The sequence below is a fragment of the Pinus tabuliformis genome, chromosome X, assembly GCF_031772625.1.
Source record: "Pinus tabuliformis cultivar Carrire ecotype Pingquan chromosome X, CPIR1, whole genome shotgun sequence".
Classification (NCBI taxonomy): Eukaryota; Viridiplantae; Streptophyta; class Pinopsida; order Pinales; family Pinaceae; genus Pinus; species Pinus tabuliformis.
The window spans coordinates 1,310,085,609-1,310,104,950 of NC_142308.1; the positions used below are offsets into that span (position 1 = coordinate 1,310,085,609).

The 19,342-nt window shown below is 36.2% G+C and overlaps 1 protein-coding gene across 4 annotated transcripts in view; it reads left to right on the top strand.

The window, feature by feature from the left end:
* Positions 1–16,448, top strand: part of LOC149144906 (hydroxyproline-rich glycoprotein family protein) — a 93,359-nt gene extending 76,911 nt beyond the window's left edge. Inside the window, exons 3-8 of one of the 4 annotated variants that reach the window (XM_089449976.1) lie at positions 3,797–4,264; positions 12,803–13,343; positions 14,813–14,953; positions 15,186–15,226; positions 15,460–15,530; positions 16,018–16,448. In XM_089449976.1, coding sequence (XP_089306102.1) covers positions 3,797–4,264; positions 12,803–13,343; positions 14,813–14,953; positions 15,186–15,226; positions 15,460–15,498 — 1,230 coding nt within the window. In that variant the 3' untranslated portion in view covers positions 15,499–15,530; positions 16,018–16,448. The remainder of the gene's footprint in view (positions 1–3,796; positions 4,265–12,802; positions 13,344–14,812; positions 14,954–15,185; positions 15,227–15,459; positions 15,531–16,017) is intronic. The other 3 variants (XM_089449975.1, XM_089449978.1, XM_089449977.1) reach the window with 3 other exon arrangements.
* Positions 16,449–19,342: the final 2,894 nt, after the last annotated feature.

Sequence of the window (19,342 nt, forward strand, 5' to 3'; positions counted from 1 at the left end):
AAAATACTGTGTGAAAAATCATTAGGAAGTAATTATCTGGTAGAAAATTGTATTCCACTGTACTTGTCATAGAATTTCAAAAAAATAGCCCTCATTACTTTCTCTTTAAGGATAATATTTTTAAAGGGGGTGGCAATGTGATGAAACATAATGAGTTAGGGAAATATAGGGACGTGCCCTATTTTGAGGGACACACCTCTACATGTAAAATAGGCACCCACCTAGTATTTATACAGGGGGCTTCATTGTAATTCATCATCTATTTTCCAATACTAATTAATAATAAATATATTTACATTTATAAATTGCTTCCCTGCTTGTTTTAACAGTCACTAGCAACATTTTATTCCTCTCCAAAAAAAAATCTACTGAATGAGGCAAAGTGCCTTCCTTTTATAGAGTAAGGAGGCCTCTAATCCACCAACTACAATTCCATGTGCTCCCGAAAACCATGGCAGAATGAAAGTGGTTTTTGGTCCAAAAAAAGATAAAAATATTTCACCGTTTTCTAGAAGATCAATTTTAAATAATAAAGCAGTCAAAGTGCATTCAAAACTTCTAGAACTCTAATAATTGAAGCTAGCTGTGTTCATTTGACGAAGTAATCAATTTTACATCAAATCTTCTTTCCTCTTTTTTTTCTCCTTTTTTTTAGCATGTGCACATGGGTGAGGAAATTTCTCCATGTGCTAGCAAGACTTTGTATATTAGAGATAATGCTCCAAGTAATGCTGATGTAGGGCATTGAAGATGACAAAGCACCATGTAGTTACTCACGTTGGTTGATATGATTGCCAATGCCTAGTTCCACACCTTAAACAACATGTCCAACTTCAATTAATGGTTAGACATCAACATAGATAAGATGAACTGATCACAAATAACTAACCAATGTTACCAATTATCTCAAACAACTACCCAAGGGGACGACCGTACCTTCGTTAGACATGTCTTTGAGCTCAAATACAAAGCATTTGCCGAGTCATCTAAGTTAATATAGGTGGATGATTTGTTATTATTATTATTTATGAAAGAGAATATAAGGATAACATATGGATTAACTTCCAAAATCATAGATAGACTGAGTGTGTAGTTCTAGTTCAACTAGCCGATTAAACTATGGCTCGGAGTCTTCCTTATTTGCGAAGCCTTGTGAGAGGGAGTTTTTACAACTTCAACCTACACACACTTCTTGTTCCTTTAATTTTTTTTTTTTCAAATTTAGCTTTTTACCAAGTCCACTTTCTTTAGATAAGCGTTTTGCTCTCAGGACTTTTGAAGGGGGGGGCCATGATGAAGTAGTTTATTTTCTTAAATATATCTTGTTCTTCACCTCTTTAGCCTATTATTTGGCTTGACTTGACTTTTGGACGATCTTTGGCAAGTTAACCATAGGTTAGGGGAATGGATGGGATGGAAAGTGAAAAGTGTTTAATGGAAAGTGTTAAGTATGGAAAGGACATGTCCATGGTACCCAACTTGATTTCCCAGTAGACCTTACTGGTCTAGCTTAATGGCACACTTATCCAAAAGTAATTATGTCCTAGTGGTTAGAAAGTGTAACAAGGTAACATCTTTACTAAGTTAAAAGCAACAAAACATCCATCTAACACTGACATCTACACAACAAGATGGAGCCTTGGCATCATTTTCAGATGAGGAATTTAAGCAATGAAACCATACCAATCACTAATCGAAGCAGCGTGAAATATCATCTAACATCTCTGAGATCAAGGGCATGGGAAGTGATACAACATTGCGAATGACTGATGAGCACAAGAATGTAATTGATGAATGGAGAATAGCAGTTTCAGACTGATAAGAAAATCTCATCCAAGCAACAAGAAGTCACACCAAGTGTCTCTATAGGGTTGCCTGAAGGGCAACATTGGCTAGGAGGGAGTGTTGAGTTCTGTAACTGCGGAAGGTCTTCTAGCCTGGTGTCTTAGCTAGGAAGATCTCGTTTTGCCTCTTTAGGAGCTTCCATCCGACATGCAAGGTATGAATGAAGGTTACAAGAGACATGCATGAGGGTTGCTTGAAACATGCAAGCTATTTATAACTTCCTTTATATGTTTAGGAAAAGAAGGCCTAAGAAAGAAAGTTAATTTAAATAACTCGACGATTTAATCTCAACTGTTGATGGAGGCCTAAATGAAGTTATAAATTGAGCCTAAGGGAAGAAGCTAAGACACAATTATTATTGAGCTCTTGGACGAGTGATTTTCCGAGTGAGAAGGCTTGACTTGACCAAGGAGATTTAGAAGGACATTGAGGAGATTTCGAGAGGAAATCTAGAGGTCGAATTGGAGGATGAAGGAGGTTGAGCAGCAAGGAATCAAGCCACAGCCCACACGTGCAAGTGAAGAAGAGCACAGACAATCCACACGTGCGATAGGACAGTCGTGGCTCACACGTGTGACGTCAAGGAGGGCTGTACAGGCCAAGATCTTGACCAGGCAGGCTGAATTTCTCACTAGGAGCCGAGTTACAGGTTTTCTTATCAGCTATAATTTCAGATATATTTCTCTATGAGTCTGACCCATATTTTCTGAGTTAATACAATTTTCAGAAGGATTTTGTGGCTGAATTTTTCTGCTGTACCTGTTATTGATTTCTCACTTTTTTCCTCTGCAAATTTACCTATTAATTATCAACATAGTTTTTAACAATTCTGAAATTTATTTGGTAAAATATTTGAGTTTTGTTAAATTGCTGAGTGAAATCAAATCAGGGCCTGTAAGACTTCAAATTAACATTATAGGGGACTGTTACTCTTCAGAACAAACTTTAAATTTCAAACCCTTGAAAAGCAACTTTAAAAAATCCAATCAAGTACCTATTTATTAACATCAACAAGGCATTCAAAGCAAACTTGGTACATTTGCCCCTTCAATACCTCACAAATGTTCTTCAAAGCGTATGACAACAAAATAATGTTACTAGTTATCATTTCCCTCAAATAAATTGATACTTGGCACCAATTCATGAACGAAAAATCTTGGAGTTTCCTACATCATCCATAACTGAGTAGCCATTAAGTGCTGAAAATCAAAACAGAAATCTGAGGCTCTTTTCATGGTGAGAAACTTCTGAACAGACAAAGATGTTAAATGCCTTCTGAATCTTTTGAAAAGTATTCCTCCACCTAGTCTTTCAGTATATTACTGCCTCTCAATATCCCAAAAAGCTAAACAAGGAGCATCCTTGAGCTGAAAAAGCCTCGCTGCCATGGTTTCTGAACTTGATCTTGCTATCAGGCAAACGCAGACCAAATATTGGTGTTATGCCCTTTCTTAGCTACACCAAGCTGTGAAAATTAACATGATCACTTTAAAGTTTTAGGAGCATACTTGATGATTCAAAGGATTTAAACTTCCACTAATATGCAGAGACTGCACATCCAGGTGTTTAACAGTTAAAAGCCTTGAAGTTCTGATGCTCAATGTTTCTGTGGACATGTCTGTAAATTATCATTTATTATTTTAACCACTCTGTTGAAGTTTTTCTGTTTGGCTTCAGGCTTTAAAGTACATGACCAGTACGCAGTTAAATTCCTTAATCTAAAGTACCTTCCAAAACATTTCATCTAGTATCCCTCCAGCTTCTTGCCTTCAATAAAGAACACACCAGTGCTACTCAGTTGTAACGTGGTCTGTAACTGCAAATTTTATCGTAGGATTCTCTACTGCTTTTAGGATTGCTCATATTATGTGCCCACAATCATTATTTGTTATATTTATTTTGACACTTTTGTACGTTTATCTTTCACTAAATGCTGTTTGTATGTTAACAGGAAATTGGAGTAAACAGCACTGCTATAGACAGAGAGAAGGTGCTACTTCAGGAACTTATGAATACTGCAAAGAGTATGCTGAGGAATGCTGAAGTTGCAGTTCGCTCTTTTATGATACTGCGACCTAGGTTCATTCGTCCTGCAGTATCATCTGGTGCTCCTACATCAACACCACCATCTTCAGGGGTCAACAATCTACCAAATTCAGCAGCCTCTCAGTTGCCTACGTCATCTATGATGGATTTCTATAGTGGTCTACCAACCAAACCCTCTCCTTTTTTACAGCAGACAGTGGCAAGATTTGAGAGGCAGCTTGGGGAGTGTCGACAATGGATTGAGGAATTGGAGCGGTTGCTTCTCTCCGAGAGTGATGAAAACGGGGGCTCTAATTCAGATTTGAGATTATTGCAGTCTTTACCCTCAGTAATATCTAATGTCCATGATTTCTTCATATATGTCGCTGCTCAGGTAATTTCATAATTTGGATCCTGAAACCCGTTCTTGCTTGTGTGTTGAATCTTGCAGTGGACCATTATGTGTATCATTGTCATACGAATTTATTCCATTTAAATAAGGTGTTAGTTAGATGATGTTTTTTTATTTGCTCATAGTTGAGTTTTATTGTAACTTGGGACATGTTTGTACTAAGTACCCTTGGTTAAGAGGAATCTATTACTGTCAAAGTCACTTAAGGGTTGCACCTAGGCTTCCCCAGGATCTGATATAAATTTGAGCTATGGGAATGAAAACAGCCTGATGCAGGTCACCTTTATAACAACATGGGAGTGAAATTGAAGCTGTGACCGCTAGCTGATCATTTGAACAATTTATTTTTTGACCATAGGTGCTGTAATGTGCCTCCTGCAACTTCTCATACAGTAATGGTCTAATATTGATTTAAGAGTGGCAGCATATCTTCGGACTCCATGAATTGATGTACAGCTAGCTGAAAAAAACAAGACCTCTTCGAACCATAAATGAAAACGTGCAACTGTAGTTCAGCATAGAGCAAAATTTGAATATGAATGAGATCCTCTGCCTCCAAATGTCTCGCACCAATGTATATGGATGTCCGATAGCATAAAGATGTAATTTGGCATGGTTCAGGAAGCTTCTTTGGAGGAATTCATACCATTTAGCAAAATCATCTTCTGACATGGACTTCAGAGTACACTGAACTGCTGCAGAAGATTCACTGGCATTGACTGTTGTCCTCACTGCATTGATTGCTACAAAGTTACCATTATGAAGTCCAGTGTTTTCCCCTGTTTTTCTTTGTTTTAGATTATTTTCCTTTGAACTGTGAACAATGTCAAGTTCTAATGGTGCCTTTGTATGTTTATAAGTAAAAAAAATGCTGAATTTGTGTCTAAATTTTTTTCCCAGTAAGTATTTCAGTGATTTGGTCAGTGACAACTTTAAAACGTCCTTCACAGATAAATGGTCTGTAACAACAATATCCTTAAACCAGTTTTTTGATTCATATTTTTATGTACATCCAAGGAGCACAGTCTTGTATAAGAACCACAGGTGGAATGGAAACTTCAAGACAAAATCTATTGAATTGATGATCCTCACTTTGAAGTGTCTCCAATATGGCAGCTGCAGACTCAAACAGATTATTGATTTTATCCTTGCACGTTTTCAATTCTTGATTTTGATTGACACATAACTGTTAGCCTCACTCTCATAATAAAACAATTATAAATCCAAATATCATAATTAAATAAATCAAATCTTAAGAATTAGGAGTTAGTTTCTCAAACTAGGGAGTTTAGTTAGGATGAGATTCTCTCCAACTAGTTCTCCTAGATTAGTGTTTGTTGAGAAAATATTTCAACCATAGTGTCCAAGATAGACGTACTATCTTGAGGCCAACTTCTTTATGTATTTATTTGTACTATTATCATTTTTTGTATATTGGAATAATGAGAATGTGAGGAATGCTGTAACGCTGAGGCCTTTTCTGCCATGTCTGGTTTCTATATGTCTGAGTGTTTATTTTATTGAGTTTATTTTATGTGTGTTAGTTTCTTTCATGTGGTATCAGAGCCTGTGTAAAGAGTGTTCAGCAGACCCTGTGCGCGGATTGAGCCTGTGTTGATCCAGACTGGTTTTGCATGTTGGCCAGCCAATTACAGTTACCTCACTCTGAAAACAACTTTCCATGGACATTTGCCATCCTGGCCTGTGATTTGTCACTTTTCCGGCTTGACTAACATTACAGTCATATGGATAAGAAATGCGAGATGTGGCTGGATATCCGTGAGCTTGTAAATTTTAGTTAAGATTCTGGATGCTGGATTCTATGGTCTAAACCTGCTTAAGTTGAGCTTTGGACGCAAAGTAGAGAAGATTGAAATAAGGAAAAATGGTGGGGGGGTTTCCGTGGGTTTTAATTCATTGACTAAATTCAAATTTATGCATATTAATTAGTGAGTTTAAGACCCGGGTCGAGGCTTAGTCATTTGCTTTGTGCTTTGCTTCGCCTGGTCCCCTGCAAATTTGGAGAGGGGGCCACGAAGTACTGCCTCAACGGTCACAAAAGCCCTGCCTTCCTGCTTTCTTGATCTGTGCTTTTGGCGCTTTTGATTGCAAATGTCGTGAAGAAGAAGCTGAGGCCATAAACAAAGAGGAGTACTTGTAGGTTTCTTTTGAAAAGGTTGAAGTCTGGATGTGTCTGAGACCTGTGTTTTGTGCTTCGGAGCCCATACATTTGACGTTTTCTGGGTTTGAGTGTGAAATTCGACACAGGTGAATTGGCTATGTTCGTGTTGCGCTGAATCATTTCGGCAGGTCCGCTTCGTAAGGACGACGACATTCGACATGCATTCATTGCTGCAATATGATATCTCACCAGATAAATAAACGAATAGGTTTTCAATGGGATATGAAATGTGCAAGGGATTCTGCCTCTGCGCCTTTTGAGATGGATCTAGGGCACATCCTTTCCAGCTCTGTGTACTGCTGTCTAGAGAGACGTGCTTGTCAAAGTGTGCCAAACAGAGGAATGCGTCCCCAGATGTACGACTAATACTTAATACTCATTTCATGCCTGTGAATTGAACTGAAACACGATCAATATCGTGGAAAGGAAACTTGCAATATTTGCATTGGTTAGAGCATTTCATTATATTTAACATTTGATGTATTCGGCGGTGTCTCCAATTTGAGTTGGAGTAAGATTCGAACCGGAAACCGAGAGGCAATGACAATACCTTTGTGAGCGAGTTTTAATTTTGCTCCATGGAACTTTTACAAATATGCCCAATGTTGTATTCATCACACAGCGAGACAATATTCGTCATAAAAGTGTTTGCGGATACATAGATCCAAAGACAGAAAAATACTACCTCAAGGGGTTTTGATGTATCTAGCCGTTGGTCCTTGGTGCTTCCTGCATAATAAAGAAATCAAATACGACAAGTATCTCACAGTGGCGAATACGAAAGATCTAGATCCGCCAGCAAAAGGCTGGCGGTGTGAACCGTAAAGGTGTGAAGGTGATTTTTTTTAGTGGAGAGGTAGTATATCTTTTTGAAATAATTTGTTTTTGTTGGAGTGATAAGTTGAATGTTGAGAGTCTAATGGAGAGATATAGGGGTTTTAGCCCTGGCTGAGTGCCTACATCTGGTGTCCTTGATTTTCATGTTTTGGTTTTGGTAATTGCTTAATGAATTAAGATAAATGAGGAACATAAGAAAGTTAATAAGAACACAAAGATATCACAAGTAATTATCAACATAAGAAAATCTTTCCGTGTTTCCGATTTTCTAACATGGTATTAGAGCTTAGCTGAAGAAAGAAGAGAAAGGAAGCCTGAAGATCTATTAAAGGAGATTGAAGGAAGGTCATTAAAGGGATCATATAAGGGGATAAGTCTACTATCTACAAGAACTATGTCTAACTCAATGAAGGGAGAAAACAAATTAGAAGGAGCCTCCAACCACAGGGCATGGAAAAAGAGGATAGATTGCATCCTCGAGAAGAACAAAGTTTCGGATCTAGTTCTTGGAAAAATCAAGAAGCCTACAAATGAAGCAGATAAAGCAAAGTTCAGAGAAACTGAAATCTTCGCCATGAATCTAATAGTGGATGGAGTAAAGGACAACCTCATTCCATACATTTCCAACATAGACTGCGCTCAAGAAGTGTATGAGGCCCTATCCAAATTATTCACAATTAAAAACATTGGTCAAATTGCAAGTCTCAAGAATGAATTAAGAACTATTAAGATGACGAAGGATGATACTGTGGCATCCTTCTTTATAAAGATATCTAGAATTAGAGATGAACTTCAAGCAATAGATGAAATTGTACCAGAAAAGAGCTCGTAATTATTGCCCTTCTAGGTCTACCGAAATCTTGGAGTGCTTTTGCATCAGGAATCAACAGTTGGAAGGATACTCCAACATTCAAACAAATGTGGAATGCATGCAGTCAAGAAGAAGCCAAAATATCATTAGTAAGCAACAAGGAGGATGAAGAGGAGAACATCTCAAATGCCTATTCCGCTCATCACAAGAAGAAGGGAACCTTCAAGAAGTACAAAGGACCAAAGAAGAAAGTAGACCTATCAAAGATTGAATGCTACAATTGTCATAAGATGGGTCATAATAAAAATCAATGCCCCGACAATCCAAGGAATGGAAAGAGAGAAAGAGAACATGCGAATATTGCTGATGAAGCTCCACCAAAGAAGAACAAGACGGAGGAATCCGAAGTCAAAGACCTATTTGCTAGAGATTCTTAGGGATACTATCCCTTGCCTATCCTTCTACTTTAAGTTTTGAATTGTTTTACTTTATGTTTTGACTTCTAGAGTTTGTAGGACTAACATGTCTTGTTAGAACATTTTTGAATTATTTTGATGAAGTTGTAGGTTTCCCTCAAGATTGGATTAAGAGGGAGCCTCCATCATTTTACCAAAAGATAAGTATCTTGTTCCTTGTTTCCTCTTTTATGTTTGGCTTCCTTCTCATATCAAGATTTGTTTGTGTTATATGCTAATAACCTTTCCCTTTATATTTTCCTTGGTTCAGAAAGCTTGCTGAACGCTCAAAGGTTATGGAGGAAACTTCAAAGGAGAGACTTGAAGTGTGAAATATCTGTTGCAAAGGAAGTCCTTAAAAGTCAATGTCCTATGATGTTTGTTAAGGAACAAATCAAGGTATGTCATAAACTAGAAGTTTTGTTATAAAGTTATCTTCATGTAAAAAGTATGGTTTTTCTTTTAAATTTGCTTTACATTATTGACATCGTTATGTCTAGGGTTTTGAATCATAAAGATTCTTGTTAGGGTGATTAATCATTAGATTGAATCTACCTTCATTAAATTATTATTCTTGTGAAACCCTAAAAAGGTTCACTATAAAACCCTATCCTAAGGGTATGTCAATATCTATTAAACCCTAGTCTAGTTAGGGTTGTTGATGAAGTCTAGAAATCTTATTCTTTTGATGTTTAGGGTTTGGTATTGTTATGATAGAAACCCTAGTCCTCTAGGGTTTGTTTTTAATGTCTATGTTATGAAACCCTAGATCTTTAGGGTTTATAAGTAAGACCCTTGTATTAGTTAAAGTAAGATCCTAAGAATGAAACCCTAGGTGTACATTCATATGTGTGACCGAACCCTCGCCTGGAAGAAAAATTGTTGTATTTCTAACTTTGATGTACTGATGTTTGTGTTTTGGGTTTACCTAGTTTATTGATGTGAATTCTAGGGTTTGTAACAAAGCCCTTGTAGAAATTGATATTCTAGGATATGATCTAGGGTTTGCAACAAACACTAGTAGAATCTAACATGTAAATTTTGAAAAATTGTTGAAACCTTAGATGCATGGTAGAATTGTTATTTGATTGAATTGCTGATATCTAAGGCTTTGTGTCTCAAAGATGGAATCTAGGTAGAGTCTGTTTTTTTCTTGATAAATATTGAGGCGCTAGATAGAATGAGACTAATATCTTGATTAAGTTGTTAATGGAGTCTAGGGTTTGTGACAAAACCCTAACAGGAAGTTGAGTATGTATATTTTGTTGATTATGAACCTAAATAGGTTTAGGTATCTGATGTCTGAATGTTAAAATGCTTCTATTTTATTAACATAATTTTGATATAGTTAACTTCATGTTTCGATTTGTATTTGGTTGTACTTGCTATCAAAGTTTTGCAGGTACATAATCTTCAAGATGATGAAGATGTTTGATAAAGGAAGTTATATGAAGGTATATCTCCCCAGTTGAGAGGGGGGCACATTATGACAACGAGTACTTTGAATTAAGCAAAAGAACTACAAATGAATGTTCGTGAAAAAGACTTGAGAAGTACTGAGGATATATTTGGTGTTGTTGAAGAAATGAAAGAAGAAGAAGAAAGCTTCCGACAAAATTGTATATGGATAACTCGATGATACAAGCAACATCTGGATGAATGAGGACCCCAAATGTTTGAGTTTACTTTTATATGTATTTGAAAGTTTATCACTGATTGGGGTTGTGTTTGTACAGGAAAAATCTCTCCATAAAAAGGATGAACACTTTGGAAGCATGCGTGGACAAATGGATATATCTAGTTTAATAGGGAGAGTTGAAGCATTTAATGGTGGCTGCTTGGGAGGGCATCTGGCCGACCTGTGTGTTGATGTCTAGATCCCGAAGAGGGAGTGTGTTGTTAGTCATGGAGCTCCGACCTTGGAGACACACCTAGATCCCTGGGTTGATGGTTAGCTAGTAATCCTGATCACACCTAGGGTGGTTGAAAGCTTGAGTCCATCTTAGTCCCACCCGGATAGATTACCCTGGTCAGGAATCTAGTCCGTAGCAATAGGTGTGCTGAACTCTTCGTAGTTCATTTTGAGATCTTCCATGTACCTCTACAGATATAGGTAATTATGAATACCTCCCTAGTTAAGAGTGAGTGTTGAAGAGTGTAACTAGTGTCAGTGTTCATAATTGTACGTGAGTCATAATGAAATGTATTTATCAAAAGAAAGAAAAATAAATTTTATTATTGAAGAAATTGACTTATTAAAGCATGGGTTTCATGCTTGGGTCAATTGTTTTTAGGTCAAGGCCTCCATTGAAGGCTTCTAGAGTTTATGTCAAGTGTCCTTGGCCATGTCATAATGTAAAGAACCCTTCTTGGGATTTATTTGTCAAGAAAGAAAATTAAAATATAAAATGAGTCATTTAGGCCTCTTCCACCAAGTCAGCCTCACCAGGGGAATTCAACCTCACCAACTCACTATATATTAGAGCAACTCGACTCATTTGGAAGAACATCTCTCACAAGTTCGAATTGCAGTAGCTGGAAGCAGTAAAAAGTGCGAAATTCAAAGAGGAGGAAGGAAGGCTAGCGAAGGAGGAGGTTGTTATTTTGCTAAGAAAGTCTAAATTCTCTCTCTCTCATATCATACATGTGAAGGAACTGAAGCTGCTGGAGGGCCGAAATTGCAGTCTTGAAGCTGGGCCGAAATTCTGATACTGTAGGTCAAAAATCTGTCTTTGCTGCAGTATTGATGCAATATTGAAGCAATATTGATGCAGTGTTGTTGCAGTTGATCTTTGAAAGTTGGAAGAACAGTTTGAGGGCTGACTTGGTGGAGAAGGAAGGTCTGTTGGTCTAGGGTCTTGGTCTATCTAATTTGAATTATTGAAGGAAGAGTTCTTGACTGGGTTTTCCCCTATATAGGGGTTTTAGCCCTGGCTGAGTGCCTACATCTGGTGTCCTTGATCTTCGTGTTTTAGTTTTGGTAATTGCTTGATGAACTAAGATAAAGGAGGAACATAAGAAATTTAATAAGAACACAAAGATATCACAAGTAATTAGCAAGGTAAGAAAAGCTTTCTAAGTTTCTACCTTTCCAATTTTCTAACAGGGGCAAATATCTTCTAGCTTGAAAACAAATGGAGGCAATCAATCCAGAGCAGGTTTCATCCAGTGTTGCAAAACTGATTGCTCTATTCTGTAATAACATCTGACAATTCACTTTCTTGCAAACCAGATGCCAAGAGTCAATTGTCAGTCTAACTTGAGTATTCTTTCAAACATTATCTAATGACTTATCTATGGAATGCAACACTACTACAGAACCCATTAATATTACTGCAAAATCTTCCTTTACCTGTAAAATTATGAATAGTAAAGTCATAATTTTCCTCATTCTGTGATGAAGTTTCCAGTGAATTTACAACCACCAGAAAATGCTAGGTAGAAAATTGACTGCTCTATTTACTATTTAGAACATTGAAACTAGAATATCAATTCAATGGGAGTAGGATGGGAACTAATAGAAAATAATGTCAGTTCTGATATTCACTTTGAAAGTTTTAATGCCATTGGTTTGTAGTGCAATTAATATAGTTGACAAGTTTTTTGTACCTTAGGTGGGATACTTTTGTAGCACTAAAAGAATGCAGTCATGTTCTGTTCAATTGCAATTGTTTCTGTATTCAATTATTGAAATGTTACTACATAAAATCCTCAATGGTTGCAATCTCAAAAAAATATGTTTTCAAAACTGTGTTGTCAAATTATAGATTTTGTAAAAGTTATATAGGTTGAACACCAATTCTCAGAATCAATAAGTATCTTCATTTCCTTTTTTAGGTGCATTAGGGTTGTCTTGATTATAGTCTAATTTTCTAAATTATTTTGATAACTTGCTGTATTACTGGAATTCAGATTACATTTAGCTGTTGACAAGTGGTCTAGACTGTAGAGGCTCAGCATGACTATTGAGAGGTTTGAATGTTGACCAAGTGGGTTAAATCGATTTGATTAATACTTGGAGATTTAACCTCACAAATCAAACATCCCTAAAACATTTCTTTATAAAATCAATTGATACTCTTGTATTTTATCTGTTTTTTTATGTGGATACATTATCATTCTATATTTAAGCTACATTTTCCAATGTTTGACCTTCTTGTGAGGTGCTTTTGAAGGAACTTTTGATTATAATACTCTTGATTTTTCTATATCTGACAAGTTTATAAGAAATACAGGTTGAGACATTTCATCAAAGGATAGGATCGATGCGTGCTGCATATCTTGCTGATCAACGCCGCAGGGGGGATGAGAACGACCCTTTTCTTGAAGCTGACAGGCGGGAATTAGCAAAGAGAGAAGCTGCAGCCAAAAGAGTTCATCCGGCATTGCATGCATCTACATTTTCACAAAATTCTACTCAGGTTGCTGGCTTATTTACCAGTTCAGCAGCACCTGCCTCTTCTTTGTCAGGCATGTCCCATTCTACACAGTCAACTCCTGGGACTTTTACTGCTGCTTCATCTGGGTCAGGGTTTTCCATGTTTAGTGCTCCAGCATCATCTTCAAGTTCTTCATCTTTTCTCTTTTCCACACCAGCAACCTCTGCACCTAGTTCTATTTTTGGGTCTTCTGGGGCCTTGCAAACACCCTCTATGTTTGGGACTTCGCAGACAACGCCATCAATGTTTGGGGCAAATACATCTTCTTCTCTTTTTCCTTCAGCCACAGCAGCTGCGAGTTCCTCATCATTGTTTTCATCTTCAGCTTTTGGCACAGGTATGTGCTCCTAGCTTTTGCACAGATTCTTTTGTGCTAATACTAACAATAAAATGTTCAGTTTATTTTTTTTCAATTGATGTCGTACAAGCAAACCTTGTTTATAGGAAAATGTGTATTTAGGTTTTCAATTATACATTTGTACATCATGCCTACTAAAGTTTATTCCAGATATTAAAACATGGGTTTCATATGAATTAGTTTCAAATACTTACCTGAAACCTCAAATTTAACCTGACAATAGGAAGTAACAGAAGGCCACAATTTTTTACTTTTGGCTGGTGCTCTTTTTATGCCAAGCAGTAGACAACAATCAGACGTTGAACACTATTTAAATTTTAGTGACTTTCAAGGGATTTTATATTTCATAAAATAAAGATTTTTTCTGGGCAAGTATCAAATCACTGCAGTTTATCATCAAATTTTTTGTTAGAGAATGTTGCAGCAACACTAAATACGCTACCAAAAAAACTCTACTTTCATTTCAGACAGTCATTATGTTTGGGTTGATGAATACTAGACATTCTAATAGGAGGATACTAGGTCTTTTTGGAATTGATGTTAAATTTCTGGGTTTTCTTGGTATGTACTGTGTTTTTTGATTGTGTATGTTGAATTTTTTAGCAATTCCCTCTACTTGGGCTTACAATAATAGCAGTGTCATATGCTTATTGTGATTGTACCATAGTGTGCTTCTCCACGTGCATTTGAGGTGTTTGTTCTGAAAATCTAGACCTATTTAGTTGTCTGTTGTCTCTCCTAGACACCTTTCTAGCTTATTATTATTATTATTATTTTAATCCTTTTTTAAAAATAAAATCAAAGCTATTTCATCTGCTTTTCTGGTAAATAAATGGCCTGCGTGGACCTGTTGAGTCTCAAGTCATGGAAAGAACATGAGCACCTGATAATTGCAGAGCTTATACTTGAGCTTTGAGCCTTGCCAGCTCAAAATCTTTGCGAATGACTTGAGTGCCACTGCAATCAGTAATAAGTAACTAAATTATACTTTGAGCCTTACTATTCACTGTTTTCTGGAACTGGCATAGGTATGAAATCTTCTTAATCATCCTTAAATTCTAAGAAAGCAAAAACAGTGGGAATGTTTCTGGGCATACTCTGCAGACAGTGCTGTTTAAGAAACCTGTATGCCTTGAATTATGCACTAGTTTATATATAATTCATGGTTATCTGTTCACTGTTCATTGTGCATGTATGGGTGACTGCTATATGCATCGAAATTCCAGTACTTGTAGATATTATAAGGAGCATGCATATTCCATGATGGGAACTCAGTAATGCTACAAACAAATTTACCTTCCACCTTTTTATTCCTTTACAAGTGATTGATTTGGTCACTGGAAGGATGATCATACACATTGTAAAGATTCGGTGTGCTGTTGATTCTACTATTAGTTTTGGGACAAGTTGAAAATCTCAGGCAATAGTGTTGTCACACGTGCATGCAGGGTCCACTTCTTCGAGTGGTCTGTTTGGTGCATCTACAGTAACATCAACAAGTTTGTTTGGAGCATCATCTTCGCCATCTACTGGCTTGTTTGGTGGTGGTCAAACTTCAGGAGGGCTTTTCAATGCCAATTTATCTTTTGGTGAAGATGCCTTATCATTATAACATGCCTGACTGCTTGCTATGTCTGACTTTTATATTCAGTTTGGCTGAGTGTCTGTTGGATTCTTGAATATCATGCCTTTTCATGGAAAGCCATAATTAGTATTTCAGTTAACTCTTTGTTGTGCTATAGGAAGTTTCTTTTCCACGGCTTTGGTTATATTTGATGGTTTTTCTTAGCTGGAAATCCCTGATGATTTCTTGTTATGCAGGTGCTGGAACTACTTCAGGTTCAAGTTTTGGAGCTGCTACTGTAAGAATAATTGCCTTTTTTCTTGTTTTTATAGTTCTGTCCATGTGTTACTTGATGTGAGTTTATATTTAGACAAACTTTAGTTTATTTGGTACATCTGTTCTTGAACAGTCCAGATTAAAAAAAGATGTTGAACAGAACCAAAGTTGATACATGTAGGGTTCACATACTCTTGCCAGCTTTTGATGTACATTCACAAATTGGTCACTTATTCAATTTTCTTTCCGCCTCAGCATCCCAAAAGAAGACCTGGGAGAGGCCGTGGACGCTAGGGTCGTGACCTTTGGAGAAAATCTCACCATATGTAATCACTTTTTGGACCCATGACACTTTTCAGAAGATATCCTTGTGAATACTATACCCCGAAAATGAACTAACATCTGACAATTTTACCCTAAAGTGGTGGCAGAACAAATTGCAGATAGGTGATATTCCTAGCTGGAAAATTTTCTAATATAATGTAAAACCCAGTGAAAGTCAAACTTTATGTACAGTGTTTTGATAAACGTTATTTAGGCATCAAACAGCCATACTTTGTGTATATTGAATGTGATTGGAGAGTCTGAAATGAACAAGAATGACCACTATTCCATGCCCTCGTAAAAATTGGTCTAAAAGGAGAATGTTTAACTTCTATTCACAAAATTTGGCAATGATTCTTACTGGTGATAGGAAACATCCTCTTCTTGAATGTCATACTCAAAAAGATATACCAGTTGTATGTAGTCTGTCTGTTTCAATTTGGCATTTCATTTTTAATTATGTAAATGACTGTTGGTTTCTGGTTGCAGAAAACTTCGAAGCCCAAACCTCGTACAACACGACGTTAAATGCTGGATAGTTTAGATTTGAGTAAATTCTTTCAAGGATGAGGTAGAGGACAAAAGTTGAACTAAATTAAATGGCGCATATATGAACAAAGAAGCTTGATTGATATTCAATTCCATTATAGGCAGTATGTAAGAGGAATTAAACATTCCATGACTTTCCATGGATGGTGAAGTTTCTGTAGCAGCGAATAGAGCCTGGCATTGAAATGGAGAGATTGTGCATCTATATTGAAGATGTCTTGGAGAACTTTTTGATAATTTCATTGGGTCAAGCTTCAGTTTTACACAGGAATAGGTTCTTGCAAGAAGCCATCAATCTTTGTGTCTGTTTCTGGACAGTTGATGCACGCTTCTCAGCTATAGCCAAGGTAGAAGCTAGCTTATTCCGGACATTTCAACTAATTGCCGGTGATCTTAGGCCTGGAAGTTAAGAAAGCTCTGCAACCTCTGATCAGTGCCTGCTGCATCTGGACATCTGCATTTATCGAGAAAGGACAGTCAAAGATAATTTTGTAGGCAAAGGATTGCCAAATCATGTAAGAGATGAATGAACTTCTGCAAATTCCATAAGTTATTATGGAGATGAGTTGACCCTATTAAATTCACCTAAATAATCGGCATCTGCAATCCAAACTTCTACCCATATTAATATTGTTTTTTTTAACGTCTTATTTGAAATTTGGCCTTTCATAGGGAATGGCAAATTATACAAATGTTTTAGTTAAGGCAAGCATATTTTCCAACCCTGAATTAATGATTATTAGAGGTTGCTTGATGAGGGTTCTGTGGCTTGAATGCATGAGATTAGCTGAAACAAAACACAATTTTTAAATCAGTCGATGAGTTACAAATTGAATAAATATGCTGTTGGATAAAGTGTTTCTAAACTTTCCCATGCCAGTCATGGACACTGGTAAACCTACATCTTCTATTGTAGTCTGAAAGCAACATTTCGGTTGTTTATACTATTATAGTGGATTCCTAGTACTGGACTTGTTGATTGGTTTTAGTGCAATCATGATTTACTCATTACGCTATAATGAAAAACTAATGATAGTGGGTACCTTGCCAAAGTTGTTGGTTGGGTCTATTGGTTTAGGTTCCAAATTCATGTGTAGCAGGGTTTGAATTATAGCAGTGTAAATGCTATATTAGAAATAATCATGAAGTAGGGCATGCGTTTCGACCAATGCTTCAAATGGTTTGATCATTGTTTTCCAGGTTCCTGTAACTGGTTAGTGCTCTAAGTAAAGATTAATGATATTGGTAAGCAAAATCTGGGGTGAATTACATTATATGCTCTAGGGATTTTCATATTTAGCCTAAGTTACCAGGATTCGGATACGGATTCGGATACGGATCCGCTAGTTTTTTGAAAAGCCAGGATCCGGATACGGCAAGTACAAACAATATAAAATATTTTATAATTTTTAAAAATTAAATTTATATAAAAATAAAATAAAAACATATATTAATTTTTAAATATATAATTTTTATATAGAGTACCTATAAAAATAAATATTAGATATATTAGATAAATAGTATCAGAATTAATATATTATTTATAAATATTAATTAAATTTGTATAAAATAAAAAATTATAATTTCTGTTTAAAATTTTAAATATAAAACTTCTATATAATATTTTTACAATAATTATTAATTTAATATATTAAAATTAATGTATCATAATATTGAAACATTAATTACTAGTTATTATATTTAAATTAAATAAACTTACTTAATGAAACTTTTAAAATAAACCTATAATTTAATAGTTATTATATTTAAATTAAATGAAGTTACTTTATAGAACTTACTTCATCAAACTTCTAAAATAAACATATAATTTAATTAGAATATCCCAACATCCATATCTTATAATCTTGAAATAAAGTTTATACAATGGTTAACCGCAAGTTTATAATCTTGAAATTAATGAACTCCCTTGTTAATTATTCCCACGACTGATTTTTCCAATATAGCGTTATTCATCAGCTGACATTTTCTTTCTGGAATTCTGCGCTGAGATATAATTTGAAAATATGTGCTGACGTCAAACCATATTACACACAGATTAATGAACTCTGGCACGACTGATTTTTTCAATATTGGGTTATTCATCCACTGATATTTTCTTTCTAGATTCTGCGCTGAGATATAATTTGGAAATATGTGCTGACGTCAAACCATATTATAGACAGACAAATGTTGGGCGGGGCGGATCTTTGTGGATCCGGATCCGGATCCGTCTCTGATCCGGGGATATTAATTTTGAATCTAAAGATGGTCTGAACCACCGCTGATTTATATAAATTTTAATTTATCTTTTTTCAAAATTTTCAATTTTTTTCTTGTGTGTGTACCCTTGACATGCTGTTGGCCCCTATTTCAAAAATGCCCAGACAAGTGCAACTTAGATATACAGAATTCAAACCAAATAGCATTGCAGAGGTAGAGGAAACTACTCGTAACCATGTAGACAACTTCATAAACTTGGATCAGCTGTAGAAAGGATTGTACACATATTGTTTGGGAGCATGTCGACCTTGCCTTCTGACTGCAGTCTTGCCTAATTTAGATGTCTATTATCCTTGCTACCCTTAGGCCAAGAACCTTTGAGTTAAGAGCCAAGAGGCTGGCTGCCTACTGAAATACTCTTAGGGATTTTTGGCATGAAATTCCTTATTTATGACCCTGACTCCCCAACCAACTAGTCAGTGATGGACTTGCTATGTTGCAGATGCAACAAAAGAGATGCTTTGTCAATGGCACGACATCTTTAAGTCTTCTACCATCATCTTCTTTTCTTTCTCGACCAGTTATTTAACAAGATAATGAATTCTCATATTGAAAACCTTTACCTGACTCTGGTCCCTCTGGTCTACTACCTCTGTTTTTGTACATCCTCCAAGGTAGAGGTGGAAGAGCTACTACTACTACTACTCGAACCCAAATGTTCCAGGCATGATGGCAAAAGCTAGAAAACCATCGTTGCACCATTGTCTCCTGAACCATACTTCAATTGTGAGAATTCTCAAACTTTGAGTTTATAGAATGGATTTATAATTCTAATACTTTAGTCTTGAATTTATAGAATGGATTTGAGGGATAATTTGCATACCTCTGCTAGCCAATTCATGGGTTAATGAAGATCTTTTCCTACATATCTCCCTTAGCAATTCATGGGTTAATGAAGATCTTTTCCTACATATCTCCCTTGCACCTGTATATTTTGCTTTAGTCGTTAATGAAGATCTTTGCCTACATATCTCCATTGCACCTG